The sequence below is a fragment of the Alnus glutinosa genome, chromosome 14 (assembly GCF_958979055.1).
Source record: "Alnus glutinosa chromosome 14, dhAlnGlut1.1, whole genome shotgun sequence".
In the NCBI taxonomy this organism is placed as follows: Eukaryota; Viridiplantae; Streptophyta; class Magnoliopsida; order Fagales; family Betulaceae; genus Alnus; species Alnus glutinosa.
In genome coordinates, this window is record NC_084899.1 from 4,279,879 (window position 1) to 4,299,689 (window position 19,811).

The following is a 19,811-nucleotide window of genomic DNA, read 5'->3' on the forward strand; positions in this document are numbered from 1 at the left end:
ACACCTGTGAGTGTTTAGGGCTATTTCTGTAATTTGCAAGAATAAACCATGGAAACTCAATGGATGAAATTGTATTAAACTGTAATGGATTACAAAAGATAGGATCAAATTCGAGATGATCAATCTCTTTATACAAGTTAAATTGAATTAGAGAAGTGCTATACATTTTAATTTTTCTTTTTCATAATTTGGTTCTAAATTATGTGTCACAATCTTATGTGATCTATAACTTAAAAAAAATGAGAGAATGACACATCATATAATAACCACTTTTAAAGATAAAAATTTAAAAAATAAAGCATTTTCCGTTGGACTAAGCTAAGCATCACACCAAAAGGTTCTGAATGAATCTACTTGAGAATTAAAGCTATTTATACCCACAGAAAAGGCCCAACTATCTAACTAACTACCCAAATCTGTTAGGCCACTCTTTCAAAGCCCAATCAGTTATAACCAAGCCACTAAGCACTTACCCGCCCAGTTATACCCTTACAATTAGACATGTGACATAGGATTATCCACTAAGCCACTAAGCATTATCCACTCTCAATACTTCTTTTAAAAAAAGAAAACGGATCATCTCCGGTTGAAATAGGAGTCAATCCTTTATAAGGGAAGGATAAAATTGTATTTTCACAATTTATTTGACAATTTTGCCATTCACTTATAACGGACCAACTCTTCTTGAGTTGAAATCAACTGATGATGATCAAAATCCCTTCCAAAAAAAAAAAAAAAAAAGAAGGATTGTGCTGCCAAAGTAGAGATGACTGCTCTATATTTGTTTAGAGTGATCATTGGTCCCAAATCTCCCATTTTTTTCCAACCCACCCCACTAAACCAACATTTGGTTAGAAATCCCTCACCGAAAGTCAAACCTAAGGCCTCGATTGAGTGTGTAATTTTTTTGTATTATATTTTACTATTATTTACTATATTAAAAATTGTGAAAACTAAAAAATTTTATTTTTTAAAATTTTGTGTTGATGGTTTAGAGAACTTGAAACAAATTTAATAAAAAGTTGACTAAAATTGGTCTAAAATGAGTCCCTTAGTAGCCTCGTCAATTTTGGTGAAAAAAATTTGATGAGTGAACAGTACTCACCAACAACAATAAGCACTGTTCATTCACCAAAATAATAAAAAACTATTTAAAATTTTCTCTCTTTGTCTCTCTCTTTTTTTTTCTTTTTTTTTTTCTTTTTATTTATTTATCTCTCATGCATTATACACAACCTCCATTTTGAAAAATATTATTTAAATGAAATAGTGGTAGTGGATAGCTGAAATGGTGAGGCTGCTGGGGTGCTTTAAAAAAGTGGATGGCTAAAAGAAAAAAATAATAATAATAATATTTTTTTACTATTTTGACTAGTAAAATTTGGTTAAGCTAATAAAAACATTCGTAGCAGCCTCACCAAAATAGCTTTATAGTGCGGCAATTTGGTGAAAACACACAAAAATATACCCGAGCAGCCTCACTATTATAACAAAAAAGTTTTTGTGAGTGAACAATGCCTACTAACACTCATCAAATCAATTAAATACTATTAAAAAAATTTCTCTCTCTTCTCTTTTTTTTTTTTTTTTTTTTGTTTTAAATTTCTCTATCATGCATGACACACAACATCCATTTTGAAAAAGATTATTTAAATGAAATAGTGATAGTGGATAGCTAAAATGGTAAGGGCTGTTGGGGGTGCTTTCAAAAAGTGAAAAGTGAAAATAAAGAAAATTGATTTTTTACTATTTTTGGCTATTCTAAAATTTGATAAGACTACTACGAATGCTCTGAATGGTCTCACATGTTAATATACTAATTAAAAAATGAAAAAAATTGCACTATTGGTCCTTATAGTTGGCATAAATTACAAAATTACAAATTACTCATTGTTGTATTAAAATTAACTCAGAGATCCCTGTGGTTGACCTAATTTACAAATTATTCCATGAAGTTAAATTTTGTTAGGTGCCACGTCAACACTAATAAGATTGTGACACATGTCACTCTTAGTAAAAATATAAATAAATATAACTTAAAAATTATATTTTTTTTTAAAAAATAAATTTTGAGAAATGCAAAGCAGTGGCCGAGGCCAATGGGGGTGGCCACGTGCCACCCCAGGCCACCTTTGGGGGTGACGCACGGCCATTCCTTTCATTTTCCAATTTCTTTTTTTAAAAAAAAAATTAAGGTTTTTAATTTTTAATATATTAATATATTTTTTTATTAATAGTGACACATGTCACGTTTTTATTGGACTGGCTTGGCAACCAAACGGTTTCTGTTAACTTTGTGGACGGAAAACAGCTTCAGGGAGTGATTCTTAATTTTAGTTTATCACAAGGGTCCTACAATAATGCTTTGTACCACATGAAATAATTTGTAATTTAGGTCAACTTCAAAGACCAATAATACAATTGCCACTTGAAAAATTGTGTAGTTATCTACTGTGTAGGAAATCTTACAAAAGATTGGGTTTACTGCTTACGGCCCAGGCCCCTCAAAAGCACACCGTTTCGTAGCGCATGTTAGTGTGTCAGCCCAAAGGCTCGCTCGTATTATAGCAGAACCGAAACAAAACCCTAGCAACAACGCAAACCCTAGACCTTTCTGGGCGCCCCTCTATAAGTAGCAGCGAGAACAGCTCAATCCTAAGTTACAGCTTTTGCGTCTCTATTGAGTTTCTAATGTGTTAGCTTCTTCTGTTTCACTTTTTTCAGATCCTAGATTTGAATTGTTTCTCTGTTTTTTCCTAATCCTTTTTGTTCTTTAATTTCTGTGTGTTGAGAGCTAAGGGGACCGTGACGATTCTTTGTGATAAGGTCTCGTTCGTCGTAATTGGCTCATTGGGCCTTGCCGACCATCCTGATATATCACCACCCATACTCTGAGCCCCTAAATAGCAATAAGATTCATTTTTTTGGTAGATTTTTGGTACCTGAAAGCTTTGGATCTGTTTGGTTTTTGTGGGTATGATTTTGATTTGCATATTGGGTCGGCCGATGATTGAATACATATTTTTAAGACAAGCATATGTCTGAATCTATATATGTTGATCAATCTAATCTTCTCTCTGAGGCCTTTGTTTGTTTAAGTTTTCTATTTTTAAGTAACTTTACAGGCTGATTGTTTGCTGAGAAAATTGAGGAAAAGGGAATTAATGCAGATATGTAAAAGCTTTGCTGATTTCTTGGTTGGTTTAACTTTTTTTTTTGTTCTTTATATGCAATCAAGTCAATCTAATTGTTGTAAGATTCAACTGCTGCCGATGATGAAACAAACGGTGTTTGCGCAATGTATGACAGTTCGTGATTACATTCAACACTACTGCCTTCCTTCTGAGGCCTTCAATTTGTTTATGTTGTGATTAAATATTTTATTTTTTCAAACTCAAGTCAATTAACATATTTTTAGTCATATGGGTCGTGTGATGATCAGTAATGCATAGTTCAGATGATATACTCTGTGATTATCATATTTGCAAGTCTTTCGCTCCTATCTGATGACCCATGATTCATTCTTTATGGTCTTTCTCCAGTCCAAACTTTTTATTTGCAAGTCTCCAACCAAAATTTGATTAACTTTTTTATCTAATGTCTTTGAAACCGTTGCTGTGTGCTTTGGAAAGTAATTGTGTTCATGTTATACCCGTTATCATATATAATGTATGAAGAAACCATTATTTGAATTGCTTGCCCTTTTTTTAGTTTTATTTTTGATATGCTGTGGATTGGCCAATGATTATAAACTACTTAATAGACAAGCATATGTCTGAATAATTTGATGTCGACAAACTAATCTTCTCTATGAGGCCAAATCCTTCCTTCATCCCTCTTCTCTTAGACAACTCTTTTTTTTTTTCCAAATAATTATTTTTATAGATTATGATATGGTTGATTCATATATTATATGTACATGCTTATTTGGGTGCTGTTTTACCTTTTTGCTTGTTTTACGTAGTGTTGAGAAAACTTAGTGAAGATGATTGTGTATATGTTTTCATTGAGTTTGGCTCACATTAGTGAAATTACTAAAGATTTTCTTCCTAAAAAACGGTGAAGATTGCTTTGGAAAGAAAAACTCAAATCTCTCGTATCTTGTAATTTTGTTGACCTTTAATATTTGCTCAGAAAATCAAATTCAAATTGCTATCATGAATTTCTAAGATAGTAGATGAAATTGAAGGGACTGTGATGAGTTGTGTGAAAGGTCTCGTTCGTCGTAATGGCATTTTTTTGCCTTGCCGACCATCCTGTTATATCACCACCCATATTCTGAGTCCTATTTCATTGGTAAACAAACAACAAATTTTCATCCTTTATGTCTATTTGTTTCTTTTGAATTTCTTAAACTAATTGGAGATTGTGGCTCGAAACTATGTTTTTAAGGACATGACTTGGTTTTTGCTTCAGTATTTTTTCTTATTATCAACCTCAATTTTGTGCCAAGTTGTTGCAGTTTTATACGTTCGTAGGCATTTCTTACTCTGGTTATCTTGGGCATATGTTTGGAATCTCTTTGAGAGATGAAATCTAGGGCCCTTCTGCAGTGCCCCTTCCTTTCACCACCTTGTGGGTACTGGGTAGTCGATGAAGCAGTGTCAATGTAGTTATAATCTTGTGTGGGATGGAATAAGCTTGAGGGCATTTTGCAACTAAATGTACAATTCACGTGTGAATTGTGAAGGATCTTCCTCTAGGTGTTTTCCGTGTGTTTAGTATTGATTTTGATCTACTTCTAGCTGTAGTTCACCTTCATCTATAGTCATTCAAATTGCTGTAATTGGTTCACTAGTTTTATTAGAATGCCAATGTGAATGATCTTCTGTTATCCTTAGAAATTTAAAACATGCGTACTTGTGGATGGATGCGAACGTGCTTAGTCTTCTAACGAATTTGGAGAAAATCTTCTATGTAGTGACAAGGATTTTTTTTGAAAATTTGCAATTTTAAAGGCATGTGATTTTAAATGTGATAAATTGTGGCCTTGCTAATGTTTTTGTTTTTAAAAATTATGTTTTCAAATTGCTAACTTTAAAATTGTACTTAGTATAATCTCAAATTTAAACAGACCTTTAGAGCAATTTTAAGCTGTGATGTGTTCTTAAAATATAGTATTTTCACATAAAAATGTATGCCAGAAATATACTTTCTATTGAAAAATGTGAAAATTTTTGCAATTAGGTTGCATATGTGTTTTGAAAAGGAGGAATGATTCAATGACATCTAAAAATATAATTTTTTTAATTACTTTGTCACATAGGTAAGGTAGTTTTCACTACTTTTTGAGTTTTTTTATTTTTTAAAAATAAATTAAGGTGTGGGATTATCTTATCACGTAGGTAAGGTGGTAAAAAATTGTATATTTAAGTGATAGTGAATCATTATTTTTTTAAAAAGTAGATGGCTAAAATAAAATAAAATAAATTTTAATGATTTTGTCTAATAAAATTTGATGAGGTTAGGTGTGCTTTAAAAAAGTCTACGGTTAAAATAAAAGAAAATAATTTATAACAATTTTAACTAAAAAAAAGTTGATAAGACTAATAAAAATGCTTAGGGGAGATGAGGATGATGGAGGGAACGAATTTTCGACTTTATTTTTTCATTTTGCTGGACGAGGAAAAGTTTATCTCATTAAAGCGAATAATTGATTACCTTAATTAATTAACTATAAATAATCGTAACATTGAGGAAATCAATAGATATAAATATTTCAATTTGGGAAATGCTGGTGTTCAAATTTTGGTGTCTGTAAAGTAACGAAGGAATAGGACATTTTGCCACCATTCCACTACTCGTGTTTACAGTGGCAGCCGTCTGAAAGTTGGAGTACAACACGTCCCTGACAGAAACACTGAGCCATAACTACTCCCACTGCCTTTCTCTTCTTTCTCTGCCACGCCCACGCAAACAAATTCCAACACTTATTCATCAAAAAAAAAAAACAAATTCCAACACTTGCAGTGGTTTGATCCGTCGAAACCCAAAATGATGCACACCGCCGATTCCGACGTGACGAGCCTAGACACATCGTCGCATGGGTCGCCGAAGCCCGCCGTGTACTACATGCAGAGTCCCTTGTGTGACTCCCACGACGATGGCGACAAGTCGTCTTCGGCGCATGCCACGCCGACCTTCAACAGCCCCTCGCACCCCTCCTACGGCTGCAACTCACGCGCCTCCTCCGCCAGCCGCTTCTCCGGCACCTTCCGATCTGGTTCCGGCCGGAAGCCCAACCGGAAGCGGAACGACACGGGCTGGCCCAATTGCGACGTGATTCAAGAGGAATGGAACTACGACGAGCCCAATGGTGATCGCAGAGGGCTTTCGAGGAGTTGCCAGCTTCTGATTGCGCTGCTTGGGTTCGTTGTAATTTTCAGCGTCTTCTGTTTGATTCTTTGGGGTGCGAGTCGGCCGTACAATGCTCGAGTCAGTATCAAGGTATTGCGAAAAATGCTTTACATATACACAATATGCATGTTGTGCTTTGGAATAAGCGAGGCGATGGTAATGGGTTTTTTGTTGTTAAATCAATAATATCTTTGATTGGTATAAATATATTGTTTATCCGGAATCAATTTTAGTGTTATTGCTTAACCTCTCATGGAGATTCTTTCTTCCAGAGCTTGACTGTGCATAATTTTTACATCGGAGAAGGATCGGACTCGACGGGAGTCCCAACCAAGATGCTGACGATGAATTCTTCAGTGAAGATGAGTGTTTACAACCCAGCTACATTTTTCGGCATTCATGTCACCTCCACGCCTGCCAATCTTATGTATTCACAGCTTCCAATAGCAACTGGTCAGGTAAGAGTTCTGGCATTCACCAAAGCTTGTTTGTGCCTAGTTTAAGCAGATACATTGCATATGTATTTTACAGTTGAAGAAATACTATCAACCAAGAAAGAGCTACCGAACAATGTCTGTGAACCTCCAAGGAAACAAGATTCCTCTATATGGGGTTGGGGCGAGCTTAGATGTCTCAGAAAAGAAAGGAGAAGTTCCAGTGATGCTAGCCATTGAAGTCCGGTCACGAGGGAATGTGGTGGGAGAATTGGTGAGGTCAAAGCATCGTCGGCATATCTCGTGCTCTTTGGTTATTGACTCTCATAAGAACAAACCCATCAAATTGAAAGAAGATTCATGCACATATGATTGAGCGAGAGAAGGTTTTCTTGAAACGATGATGTAGCTGTTTTCAGGCATCCGCTGGAAGACAGTTTATTCTACAGAGACCACTGCCACCCATGAAGAGTTGTGACTTGAAAAGATTCTGGAGGTCTTTGCACAGCAATTATCTACTTGAAATCCCAATTTGACAAATGCTTATACTCCTAATCCTCCAGATGCTTGTTCTTTTGGGTGTATGTGAGAGAGAAGTTAGGAATATATATCTAATAAAGTTAGAAACATCGATTCGATGCAAATTTACATCATCTAAGATTGAGAATTAGGGCCTTTGGGAAAAAAAAAAATAAGCCCATCATAATACAAATATCAAGCTTCCTTTTATACAACAGGCGTTAAAAGGAAATTGGAAGGTAATGAATGTGGTAGTGCACAATGAAAGGAGATCTCAAAAGAGGGAACAAAAGGATAATCACAAAAGTCATAATCCAATCATGGACCTTCCTTTATAATCGTGCGATCCTTGGACTGGAATTTCATTGAGTCACTGGACTGCTCTCCTGCGTGTCAACAGCACAGCCAGCCTCAAGAACTGTGCTACCTATCCTGTTTGGCGGCCAATACCGAAGTACTGATCTTCCTATTATGTTCTTGGCTGGCAGGGGACCCCTATGAAAACACAATTCAAATAAAATGAGCAAGAAACAAGGAAAGAGAAGGGAAAGAATCCAGAAAACTGAGAACTGGTTGAGATTGCATGCATTACCATATGTGTGAATCGTAACTATTATTGCGGTTGTCACCCATCACAAACACATAGTTCTCTGGTACACGCTGCAATGTAAACTCACATTACTATAAGAGTTCTTAAATCAGTAGTTCTTGCCCAAATGAAATCAATTTTTTTAAAACTGCAGACATTGCAGTGAATACACTTACAATTGGCGTCATTCCATATGAAGGTGATTCAAGGATGAAATTTTCATTTCTCTCAACCCCATTAACTACGAGCTTTCCATTACGAACCTGCAAGCAGACATTTACCACAGATGGATTGTAACAATCAAGATATCAAAGGACAGAAGTGCTTGGTAAATACGGACTAATTTACAGTTGAAATCTGACAAGGTGCTGTGATGGCGAGTTTTATTGTGCAGGACTAAAAGGGTTCCCTAATATTCATTATCAAAAGAGATATCTAAACTACAATTAAACGTAGACACACACACACACACACAATAATAACAAGATGACATACAAAAGAAAGGTTTAACTTAACACGTGTCCATTTATAACAAGAATTGCAACAAACAAATACATAAAATAAAGCAACCAGTAAGAATTTTTAATGTGTGCGCACACCTACACACACATATACAAGAACTTAAGGAAATGATACAGAAAATATGCTCAAGAATAAATGTAACTTGTAATCTTAAGCATCTGGTGAACCTAAGATGAGATGGAAGATTTCCTCCGCAGTTACTGTGTTTTTTTCATAAAGTTTTCTACTTTCTAGCAAAAACAAATTGCAAGACACCGCAACAATCTCTCAAAATGGAGTGACGTAAATGACAGTTTCAAAAATTATGAAATACCGCAAAAATACCACAGAATTTTCGGCAGAAATGTCCTTATCTATTGATCTCACCTGCACTGTGTCACCTCCCTTGGCAACCACTCGTTTGATAAAGACATCTTCATCAGTATATCCTACTTCTTGAAGGACTGGTGGACTTTTAAATATAACTATATCGTTTGCACATGGCTTTCTGAAATAGTATGAAACCTGAAAATGTCAAGACATATTTGTTATGTGATGTACTTCAAAACTAAATATCTCATCAAATAGTCATGTCACAATTATAATAGATATTGGTTACAATGTTTTGGAATAAAAATTGAAGCTTATAATTTTCATCTTTAAGAGAGTTGTCAGTGGTCTCACTAAACCCCATGCATATCTAATCAAGAATTTCGGCAAACAGCATACAGGTTGGAAGTTCTTCATACTAATAAGCTTCATAAATACAAAATACCAAAGCTTGTTTTGCAATTGGCATTCTTTACATATATTACAAGAGTAATGCTACATACTCAACTCTCATTCCACTGGGCTGATGTGATAGTGGTCATCAACCCTAAGATTAACCACTATTTAAACCCCATCCATATCTAATTAAGAATTTCGGCAAACAGCTTACAGGTTGGAAGTTCTTCATACTAATGAGATTCATAAATACAAAATACCAAAGCTTGTTTTGCAATTGGCATTCTTTACATATAGCACAAGAGTAATGCTAACATACTCAACTCTCATTCCATTGGGCTGATGTGGTAAGGCCCATCAACCCTAAGATCAACCTCTATTTAAAAAAGAAAAAATTCCAAGGGCTAATAGGCACTGCGACATCAGCCTAATGGGATGAGAGTTGAGTATTTAGAATTACTTATAACATAATAATAGAAACAAACTTATCAGTTACAGTCACTGACTATGGAACCCTATAAAACAATTCTACACTCAAGTCAATCCTCTGCTACTCCTTCCAAAAGCATGCCCCCAAAATGAAACCTCCATACTTCCTATCCCCTTGCCACATTCCATCCATCATCACCCATTGATGTCATATTTTAAGAAACTACCTAACGACCCACTTAAAAATAAAAGAGAATCAATTGTGCGCTCCCCTATCACAGGCTGTTTATTACTTTCCAGTTTTCGCAGATTTTTAAAGACTGTTTTTTCTTATCTACTAAAGTAATCCATACCATTGCAACTCCAAAACCCAAGAGTATTGTTATTAGTGAAAGTCCAAATATCATCAACAAACACAGAATCAAAATCAAATAACCACATTTTCACCAATACAACCAAAAGCCTACCTTTTCTGCGACAATTCGATCTCCGACATCAAATGTAGGATACATGGACAACGAAGGAATGTACCTCGGCTCAGCCACGAAGGACCGGAACGCCAGCGATATCGCCAGCGCCGCAAAAACCGTCTTCGCATCGTCAGAAGTGAAATTCACCCATTCTGGCAACGGCCCAGAACCCCCACTCTTCTTCTCCACCTGCCCCTCATCCCCACCTTCACCACCACCATCACCACCGCCTCCACCCCCTCCTCCTCCTCCACTATCAGACTCCAGAACAACATTGGTATCTTCTCCAGAGTCCTTAAAAGCATAGCAACAGAGTTTTTGGAAGTGGGTTCTGTGGTTTTGAAGCTCAACCCCTAGGAAATTTGGGTTTTTTGAAAGAGAGGTAAAATGGGTGTGTGTGGTGGGTTTGAGGGCTGGGAAATTAGGGTTTTTGGTGGTGTTGGGAAATTGGGTTGAGGTGAAACTAGGGTTTTGAACGGAACAGAATTGGGGGAGGACATGAAGAGATAGCATCTCTTCTTGTCAAGCAGATACAGGTCAAGCTTTCTGAGAGCTTGGGATATTGAAGTTACACTTTATTTATATTGACGGGGTGGAGATCCTCTGCTTCAGGTTAGGCTTTGTATGGTGGTCTCGTTATCGCCATCGTTTACTATTTAGAGTAATCTTTAGGGTCAATTTTAACAGTTTTCAAGGCGAAATATACAGACGTAACATTTTTCTTCATTTTTTAAGATGAGAGAGATTGTGCAATAAAAAAAAAAAAAAAAAAGAGTTTTTAGCCGAATGAATGAAGTGTTAGTTTTTTTTATTTTTTATTTTTATTTTTAGTGAGATGTGAATTCTCTAACCTTCAAAAGGCTATAACTTTGTACCGTTTATTTAAAGTAAATTATTTTAATGTAATTAGAGACAAACAGAATAGGTAAATACATCAAAACTTTTAAAAAATTATAGCTATTTATATTGATATATAAATATAAGTTAACATCTATTGATATAGTTGTCGCATGGCTAATCTCAAAATCTCCTAGACTTGTTGGGATTGCCGATGGGAGATGTCTTCAATTCTTAAGTTAATAAGGGGTTTTCTCTTAATGATGGATTGGAAAATACCGGAGTAGTAGGTATTGAGAAAGTATATATATGTGTGTACCTGGTATGTTACATTACCTTACTTATACAGAGTATTTCTTTCCCCTCTATGGCTCTTACCAGGTGTCATTCACTAATAAGGTATGACTTTGGTCAGGTGTGTCATTTGGTGTGCGTTCTCTAGTGTTAGGTTGTGACAAGGTAGTGGCACCAAATTGGCAAATTCTTTGCATTCTACAATTGTTAGGCGTCATGTAGTTCTACGCGCTTATTGGCAAGTTAAGGGTGTTGCTTGATTCCTTACTAAGTTCATTGGGACTGTTGGAGTGGGGTGGTAAAACAATTATTCTCTGCAACGCGCTCCCCATTATTCTCTGAAATAATTGGTAAGCTAGTTTGCTTAGTTTGGGCTTGATTGCTCCATCCATATTGGCTTTTTTAGTTCTAGGCTATTTGGATGAATACTCCGTATATCAAGATCTAATTTAAGAACTAATTTTAATTGTAATAGTTATCAAAGACTTCTAATTTTTTTTTACCTAAGACCGTATTGTGAAATTGAATAAAAGTAAGTTTAACCAAAAAAAAAAAAAAAAAAAAAAAGAAAGAAAGAAAGAAAGAAAGTTTTTAAATTATTTATTTTCATTAAAGCTAATGGGAACGAAAATTTCAAAGTGGCAAGTGAAGGTTATAAAACTAACTGATCAATTACAATGAGCTATGGGGGTAAGAAAACATTGTTTTTATCTACTGCTTTTAGATTGAAATAGTATTCTTTATTCTTTTTTTTTTTTGGGGAAAAATGAAGAAAAAAAATGAGTTACAAAAAGTGGGTATTTCCCATTGTTGATCCTAACTGAAGAAACAAAAGGACAAGACATGAAAAATTGCTTCCAAAGATACGGTTGGAAGCAGCCCATTTTACACGCTAATGTGCTCTAAAGTTAACACTAAATGAGGTCTTTATTACTGTCCAACAGTCCAAGTGGTAAAAGTAAAAGTAAAAGTAAAAGTGTAAAACTATGGGGCTGCAAGAGGATATCTCTAATATCTATCGATAGGTATTTATTGAACTTTCCAGACATCACTTGTTGAGAGTGGAGAAAGATGACTTTTGGAGCAAGTTGAATTTGGTGGTCGTGCACTTGGTGGAATTTTTGTATTCTTTTTTTTTTTTTTTTTTTTTTTTTTTCTGACATTTTTAAATATGTGAAAGACTCATACGTGAGGGGAAATGGAGTTGTTGTGATCAAGGCGTGCATGTGAGGAGGAAAACTCAATGTAGTAAAGCCTCACACATGAGGAATGCAAGAAAATTTGTTGAAAGTGGTATCCCAACATATATATATATATATATATATATATATATATATATATATATATATATATATATATATATATATATATATAGATTTATGATGAACTCTTCAGGTGATGGAAGTGGGGATCCAAGACTTCATGAAAGTAAATTAAGTTTATGGGACATGCAGAGAATACTGGTGTTCTTCAATGGTAGCAGAGAAGGAAACATTGATTCAAGTTGGTTACAGAAATCTCTGTTTTTCACAGCAACAAGTTTCATTACCAAATGAAAGAAATTGAAAAGTATAATTGTTTAACCCGGATTTATCAACAGTTGTAATACATTTAATGGTAAGTAGATACATTCCCAAAGAAATGAACGTAAATGTCGTATGCCTATAGCTTCCTGCAGAAATAATCATCAGCATTCCCCAGTTTGAGTGAGCAAATAGAATCTAGTTACACAGGGAGGAAATTCATCGTAGTCAAGATAGTTGCTCATCAGTTTATGAACACTGCTCCGCATGTATTTACAAAATGTCTGGATATCCCGACCTGACTCTGGAACTGCTTCCTACATATAATCATTGGTTGCACACCAAATGCACATGTACGAGCAAGAACCATGGAAATAGTAACATTCCGCATACTCTCAGATGAAATCTCAGACCCTTTTAGAACCAGCCTGCTTCTTATGTTAGCCATAGATGACCCATTTTGATTAGTTGCAACTACTCCAGGAATCTGCCAAAGATTAGAATAAGAAGCACTAACATTTTGTTTCTTGTGAATCCGCAAACTCTCCTCTGGTATCTCACCCTTCTTATAATTTTGTACAACTCCGCATTCTTTTTCTGAGTAATTCAAAATTCTCATGGATTCGCTCACTAAACCAATGGCACGCCAAGCCTCGGCAACAAGCTGGACAGTGGTCTTTTTAGGAACCACACCCTTCTCTTCCATAATCTGGAGCAATTCTTCTGCTTTCCATGGTTGTTTTGCTTCTCCGTATCCCCATATTAAGGTCTCAAAAGTTTTCAAATTGGGGGGAATGTCCATTTGACACATTTTCTCATAAACTCTTAAAGCACGCTCCATTTTACCTGCACTACACCACCCGCTGATGATGGTAGTGAAGATTACGACATTCGGGTGCACACCAGATTTGCCCATGGAAGTCAGGAGTGATTCCGCTGTCCCAGGCTCCCCAGTGCGCACAAAGCCTTTTGCAAGAATGCTAAATGCATGGATGTCAGGTTCTATGCCAGCCTTCTCCATGTCATTGAAGATCTCCTGGCACTTGTCCATGAGCCCGGCTGAGCTCCATGCATCCATTATGGTGCTAAATGTTATCACATCTGGTTTGACCCCAAATTCTTCCATCAAAGTCAATGCCTGTCCCATTTATACTTCATGTAAGTAAATGCTTATGTAAAAAGTTAAGAGGAAACGAAATTCATTATGCTGTGGTACCTATAGAGTGTTATAACTAACATAAACCTGAATTCTCTATTTCTTGTGATAGAACTTCTCTCTCCAGGGGTTATCATCATACATCCTTAGATTGCAGCCCAACTTAAAAAACAAAAGTTGAGTCCCAGGTCCTACCAAGGGATAACCAATGTTTCAATTTATGGGGATGCCATGCAGATTATAGCAAGCTCATAACCAGAGAAAGTGTATGGGACAAGACTGTTTTGTTGCCTCCTTACTTCTGGTATGACCATGATTGGTCATATCAAAAGACTTGATCACCTTGTACTTAGATCTTCTACCTATTAATTTAATTACTTACAAGTGATCCTCCACCTGAAGGACACGATCCTTCTTTTCCATCCTCAAAAGCCATACGACATCTAGATTTACAGTGTAAACTCTCAAGCTTAATCCTATTCATTTAAAAAAGATATACCTATGAAAGAAGTTTAGAATAAACTCAATAGAGTAGAAGTTGTATACGAGTGACAAATAGTTATTCCTGATTCTAGGATGGAAGCTACTGAAGAGTGTAGCTCTACCAATAGAGAATGTTATCCATGAGATAATATTACAGGGGGAAAAGCTCACCTCATCAACTCCATCACTGTCTGTAATGTCTAGAAATCCTTTGATAAGTGAGTTGAAAACAAAAAGATTTGGATGTACGCCAAGATCCTTCATTCTGTACACAAACCTCAGGGCTTTTGTCATATTACCTTCTTTACTATACCCATTAATAATTATACCACAAGTACGCTCATTAGGCCCTGCTTTATTTCTCTGCATCTCCAGTATCATCCCTTCAGCTGTACTCGTCTCCCCATTCTGAGCATAAGCCCTTGCTAAAGTGTTGTAGGTGACAACATCAGGTTGAACGCCAGATGCCACCATCCTATATACCACATTCCATGCTTCCGTAATGTTCTTCTTGTTACACCAGGCTCTAACAAGAATATTATAGGTCCTGTCATTGGGTTTCACGTTTTCTTCCTTCAACATTAGCTCTAGCAGTTTCAAAGATTCTTCAGGCTTACCGGCAATTCCATACCCTTTAATTAGGGCATTGAAAGTGCTGGTTGTGGGCTTACATCCCTTCCGCTTCATTCTGTGAAAGATTTTCATGGCTTCCTCAACTTTTCCAGATTCAGAGAAAGCATTGATCATGGCATTAAAGAAGATTGAATCAGGCTTCATACCATTCTCTTCCACTTTAGATATGAGTGAAGGAATAGACTTGAAACGCTTTTGCTGGGTCAAGGCAGCTACAAGAGTTGTATATGTTATAAGAGTCGGCTTGTGTCCTTCTTCTGTAATACTGTTGAAGATGGCATGAGCTTCTTGAGGCTTCCTTCTTTCTATCAGAACACTCATCAATTTTGTTCTTGAACGAACTGTTTGGCAACTGTGGTTGCCCGAACAGATAGGGCAGCCAGATTGAATTTGTGAATCTTCAGAAGTTGACATTGACTGTGTTTTGTTCTCTGTGGAGAAATGGTTCCAGTAAATTTCAAAGATTATAAGAATGTGAAGAAAATCACTAATACATGCGAATACAGACACATATTATACCACATTTCTGAATTTAAATAGCCCAAGCAGTCAACAATTTACAGAATCTTTTTTGCATCTAATCTCTAATGGACTAAGGTGAACAACTATGTAACTGCATTTTTAATCTAACAGAAGATACATGTGTTGGAGTCAATAATCAAACTTTCCTAGCAAAGTGAAGGTAGCAACTTTAGTTACTTACAAAGTTTTAGTGCACATTTAACTTTGTCATGAGGGAGCCAAGCACTCAGCAGCAACAAGGGCTGATTAAGCGACTGATAACTGCTGCAGCAACAAAGGGCTGATTAAGTGACTATGATAACTGCTGCAGAGAATTGGGGACATCTTGATCTCCTTAACTTATAACAAACAAGAAAGGAGGGGCAGATAAGATATTTGGTAAATCAAACATAAAGCTGCAACAAAGCAACTGGACTTATGAAATTAACTCGATAAATAAACAAGTTCATGGAATAAGTACCATGATCAGTGATGCTTCCATACGTTTCTCGCTCGTAATTGTTCCTTCTTGGCGCCTACCCATGATGAAAAAAGGGGCTCTCTTCCAGCCAAAATTTCCCAATCCCTCTACCTGCTTCTCAACACCTTACTGTACTACTTTCCTACCTTGGTTGGACTTCTGTGTTCTGGCTACCATACCACAAAGAAAGCCACAGCTTTATGTTCTCGACATTTGATTAGAGATGTGTTTCCTCCTAGGTGGAACCTAGAAAGATCATACCAAAACATCAAGAAAGATTTCACTAGCTTTTTAGCGCGTTGATTATCACAGCCACCAAATAAGACTAGGAACTTTATAAACAAGCTTGTCAAGCCAACTAGAGGAGAAACAATGCATCTAAATTAATCAATACGGTGGGTATTTAAGAAGTCCTATAAGCACTGAATCCTCCACAATGGTTTACACAGTATTGAAATTTAAGTCCATTATGTTTTTCATGGCAATTGAACTGAGTGCTTATGAGGGTGTTTGTTTCTAGTTAATATTCAATTGTAATTTGGCTAGTTTGAGTATGCAACAAAAGATGCCACTCAAATTTATAATTGGACACTTCGGTTAGATCATGATACCTCCAACTTCTGCATCCAACTTGTAGCTAATAATGCTTTTACAATATTATTTCCAATGGAATATAAGATTGAATGGTCTCCTTTGAAGCAAGTAAGTAGCTAAATTCTTTACAGGGCCAGTGCTTATATGCTTCAATGGGTTGCTAGAAATTCGATGTCCAATATCCAGCGTATAGAAATCGAATAAAAGAAAAAGAAAGAAGGAAACTCAGAACGCAACACCAGTGCTGTAAGACAGAATTGTACCGTCATCTACTGGATTCAACTGGATAAGCAGATCTAACCTGCTTCTAGACACGAACTAAATATGATTTGTAAAGTTTGATCACAAAATGAAACAAAAATCCCCAGGACTACTTGCGAAAACCTTATGAGAATACATTGAAGATTCTCCTATTATGAGACAATCATGACCCATTCTTCCATATCCTAAGCACTCCTCAGTAAGAAGCGGAAGCCAATACAGAAGTTCCAAACAAGTACAGCAAACCCAGAAGTTATTGAAGTAGAAGAAAACCCAATTACGCCTTTTTTTCTTTTCTGTTTCTCTTTCAAACACCATAAGACACAATTGTGCTGAAGCGATAAAGAAACACTATTTGAAGCTAAATGCAAACACTTAGTAAAAAATTAAGAATATAAGATTTCTGGCCAAGCAATCCATACAATATATGAATTCCAACAATTAGCAGCGAATGCCAGCGACCCATTTCCAAAAATAAGATTTTTATCTATTCAGACATCAAGCAATCTGCTTAGAAAACTGCAAATGACTCGAAGAAGTTGTTGGAGTGGTACCTCTTTAGTAGGACAGCTCCAAGGCGAGAGGAGAGAGTACTGAGAGAAATTCGTGCATGGTTGGCTGCAATGTGGTGCATGTGGCCCATATACTACTGGTAGTAGCAGCGTTATAGCGTAGTGATCTTTGTGTTGGTGTTGTGACATCCAGTCATCCATTAGAGAATCTCATCCACAAATACTTATTCAGAATCTCAGATTTTGGATAATATGTTGAGGCTGCAGACAGGAGAAGAAAAAATATGAATATATTATTTGAGGGAGAAGATTTTGCCACGCCAGCTTTTTAAGTTGAGGTAAACAATTTAACACAAAGCATGAAAGCACATTTTGCCATGCCGTGCCATTTTTTTTTTTTTTGGGCCCTCCTATGCTTTATGCAATTTACTTTGTAGATCTCAATTTTTAATTATATAAATTTTAGATTTTAGCTCACAATTTTTTTTTTAATATACTATTTTTGTCTATTTTATCCTTTTTTTTTAAATATATTAAAAAGTTCCACCATATAAAGTTTCCAATTTTTTTTTTTAAAAAAAATATATTAAAAAAACAAACAAACAAACTTTTCATGGTTATGGATAGAGCTTGCAATTTTTAATACGACTTGCAAACTTGACACAAAGTTAGCAGGTTTAAATTTAAGGGTCTGACCTAATTAAATGGGTGAGGTTAAGGTTTGTTAAAGTATTAATTAAATGATTAAATTTACCTCTTCTTATCAGCTTAAGCTTTTGGAATAAGTAGTGATTTAATATGGTATTAGAGCTATACTGAAACCAACGTCCCTCTCATTTTTCTTCTTCTTTTTCAATGGCTTCCACCACCTCCACCACTACCCCACCCTCTGCTACCTCATCTCTCCCACCCACAGCCACCACACCTCTGCCCAATCTCAACACCCATGTCACCCTTAAATTGGATCGTGAAAATTATGTCTCCTGGCACTTCTTGATGTCCAACTACCTTGAAGAACAATAGCTTTTTGGATACATTGATGGTTCTCTTCCCTGCCCACCGAAATTCCTCACTGCCACCACCTCTGACCCATCCTCATCTTCCATCAATCCAGCTTTCCAATCTTGGTATCACCAAGATAAACTAATCCTCTCAGAATTGGTTTCATCTTTGTTTGAACCAATCCAAGCAAATGTAGTACATCTTACTACCTCCCAAGAACTATGGCTCACCTTGGAAAAGATGTTCTCTTCCCAATCTAAGTTCCGGGTTATGCAATCCTGTTATCAGCTAGCAACTCTAAAAAAGGGTGCCCTTTCAATTGCTGATTATTTCTAGAAGGCCCAAATGTTGGCCCACACTCTTGCTGCTAGTGACAAGCCTCTCAAGAGCTCTGAGTTTGTCTCCTATCTACTTGCAGGCCTCAATTCTGAATATGATCCCCTCGTGACCTCCATCACCACTAGAGTTGATCCACTCTCCATTGAAGAATTATATGGCTATTTGCTCACCTATGAGCAACGTATCAACCAACATCATACAGCCTCTGACCTCTCCTTATCATCTGTCAATGTAGCCCACAAACAATCCTCTTTTCAACCAAGACACCAATGAGCTCCATCTTATAAACTAGGGGTCGTGGCAGGGGTCGTGGCCGTGGCTCTCATCAGTTCTCCTTCTCCCATCCCAATCGGCCCACCTGTCAAATTTGTCTCAAACCAAGACATACTGCCAACAAATGCTACTCTCGTTTTGATCATGCATACCAGGTTGAGCAGCCTTCTCCTGTTGCATACTTTACTAGCCCTAACACTGTTTCCAATCCCAACTGGTATCATGACACAGGATCCACTAACCACTTGACACCTGAACTCTTTAATTTGAACTTAAGAGCTGAGGAATACAATGGTTTTGAACAAATCAAGGTCGGCAATGGTCAAGGTCTGGACATTCATCACACTAGTTTAGCCTCTCTTCCTTCCTCCAATCATACTTTTACTTTGCAATCTCTATTACATGAGCCTCAAATTGAGAGAAATCTCATTTCAGTAAATCAATTCACTAAGGATAATCATGTTTTCATCGAATTTCACCCTTATTGTTTTCGTGTGAAGGACCTCCACACAGGAACTTTACTTCTTCAAGGCCTTAGTAAAGGGGGTCTTTATCCATGGCCAACCTCTCTGCCTCCAAGGCTTTCCAATCATGCTTTAGTTAGTGAGAAGGTCTCCCTGGCTCAATGGCATCATAGGTTTGGTCATCCTGCTTTCAAGATTGTTCGTCGTGTCTTACTCAGCAAGCAACTTCTGATTCTTCCCAATAAACCTGCCTCTGTGTGTTCTGCCTGCCAACAAGGCAAATCTCATAGGCTGCACTTTCCTATTTCCACTTCAGTGTCTACTCAACCTCTCAGTTTGTTATTTATGGATGTATGGGGTCCTACCCCTTTTCTTTCTTTAATGAATAAACGTTATTTCCTGCATATTGTTGATGATTACTCTAAATATTCTT

At 36.5% G+C, this 19,811-nt stretch overlaps 3 protein-coding genes and 5 non-coding genes across 14 annotated transcripts; 6 read left to right on the forward strand and 2 right to left on the reverse strand.

The window, feature by feature from the left end:
* The first annotated feature begins 2,800 nt into the window (after positions 1-2,800).
* LOC133858199 (small nucleolar RNA Z43) lies at positions 2,801-2,899 on the forward strand. The gene has a single exon (XR_009898477.1). It is a non-coding gene; the product is annotated as a small nucleolar RNA Z43 (small nucleolar RNA).
* Positions 2,900-3,267: 368 nt separating this feature from the next.
* On the forward strand, positions 3,268-3,350 carry LOC133858204 (small nucleolar RNA U83). Its single transcript, XR_009898482.1, has one exon. It is a non-coding gene; the product is annotated as a small nucleolar RNA U83 (small nucleolar RNA).
* A 72-nt stretch (positions 3,351-3,422) lies between these two features.
* On the forward strand, positions 3,423-3,515 carry LOC133858189 (small nucleolar RNA snR60/Z15/Z230/Z193/J17). The gene has a single exon (XR_009898467.1). It is a non-coding gene; the product is annotated as a small nucleolar RNA snR60/Z15/Z230/Z193/J17 (small nucleolar RNA).
* Positions 3,516-4,189: 674 nt separating this feature from the next.
* On the forward strand, positions 4,190-4,286 carry LOC133858198 (small nucleolar RNA Z43). The gene has a single exon (XR_009898476.1). It is a non-coding gene; the product is annotated as a small nucleolar RNA Z43 (small nucleolar RNA).
* A 1,182-nt stretch (positions 4,287-5,468) lies between these two features.
* On the forward strand, positions 5,469-7,427 carry LOC133857905 (uncharacterized). The gene is made up of 3 exons (XM_062293282.1): positions 5,469-6,447; positions 6,630-6,815; positions 6,889-7,427. The coding sequence occupies exons 1-3, from the start codon at positions 5,995-5,997 to the stop codon at positions 7,165-7,167; spliced, it is 918 nt and encodes a 305-aa protein (XP_062149266.1). The 5' UTR covers positions 5,469-5,994; the 3' UTR covers positions 7,168-7,427.
* Positions 7,425-10,616, reverse strand: LOC133857904 (chloroplast processing peptidase). Its single transcript, XM_062293281.1, has 5 exons — positions 10,023-10,616; positions 8,788-8,925; positions 8,076-8,162; positions 7,903-7,970; positions 7,425-7,805 (listed from the first exon to the last, which is right to left on the reverse strand). The coding sequence occupies exons 1-5, from the start codon at positions 10,536-10,538 to the stop codon at positions 7,673-7,675; spliced, it is 942 nt and encodes a 313-aa protein (XP_062149265.1). The 5' UTR covers positions 10,539-10,616; the 3' UTR covers positions 7,425-7,672.
* Positions 10,617-12,664: 2,048 nt separating this feature from the next.
* On the reverse strand, positions 12,665-17,498 carry LOC133858168 (pentatricopeptide repeat-containing protein At5g21222-like). Of its 7 annotated transcripts, none has more exons than XM_062293643.1 (5): positions 17,343-17,498; positions 15,934-16,179; positions 15,655-15,734; positions 14,490-15,382; positions 12,665-13,817 (listed from the first exon to the last, which is right to left on the reverse strand). In XM_062293643.1, exons 4-5 carry the CDS (start codon positions 15,363-15,365, stop codon positions 12,924-12,926), a joined length of 1,770 nt encoding a protein of 589 aa, XP_062149627.1. In that variant the 5' UTR covers positions 15,366-15,382; positions 15,655-15,734; positions 15,934-16,179; positions 17,343-17,498; the 3' UTR covers positions 12,665-12,923. The 7 variants fall into 7 exon arrangements, with proteins under 7 accessions (XP_062149627.1, XP_062149624.1, XP_062149626.1 ...); XM_062293640.1 differs by having other exon boundaries at positions 14,490-15,398; positions 15,654-15,734; XM_062293642.1 differs by having other exon boundaries at positions 15,655-15,737.
* Positions 17,499-18,680: 1,182 nt separating this feature from the next.
* On the forward strand, positions 18,681-18,819 carry LOC133858195 (small nucleolar RNA Z247). Its single transcript, XR_009898473.1, has one exon. It is a non-coding gene; the product is annotated as a small nucleolar RNA Z247 (small nucleolar RNA).
* The last annotated feature ends 992 nt before the right edge of the window (positions 18,820-19,811 follow it).

Bases quoted from the DNA above. Each gene is read 5' to 3' on its own strand.
- LOC133857905 (XM_062293282.1), top strand. From the start codon at position 5,995: ATGATGCACACCGCCGATTCCGACGTGACGAGCCTAGACACATCGTCG. The intron at 6,448-6,629 runs GTATTGCGAAAA...TCTTTCTTCCAG, and splicing joins ATGCTCGAGTCAGTATCAAG to AGCTTGACTGTGCATAATTT. The intron at 6,816-6,888 runs GTAAGAGTTCTG...TGTATTTTACAG, and splicing joins TTCCAATAGCAACTGGTCAG to TTGAAGAAATACTATCAACC.
- LOC133858168 (XM_062293640.1), bottom strand. The intron at 13,818-14,489 runs GTGAGCTTTTCC...TAAATGGGACAG, and splicing joins ACAGTGATGGAGTTGATGAG to GCATTGACTTTGATGGAAGA.
- LOC133857904 (XM_062293281.1), bottom strand. From the start codon at position 10,538: ATGCTATCTCTTCATGTCCTCCCCCAATTCTGTTCCGTTCAAAACCCT. The intron at 8,926-10,022 runs GTAGGCTTTTGG...TGACATTTTCAG, and splicing joins ATCGAATTGTCGCAGAAAAG to GTTTCATACTATTTCAGAAA. The intron at 8,163-8,787 runs GTGAGATCAATA...GTCTGCTTGCAG, and splicing joins AGGGAGGTGACACAGTGCAG to GTTCGTAATGGAAAGCTCGT.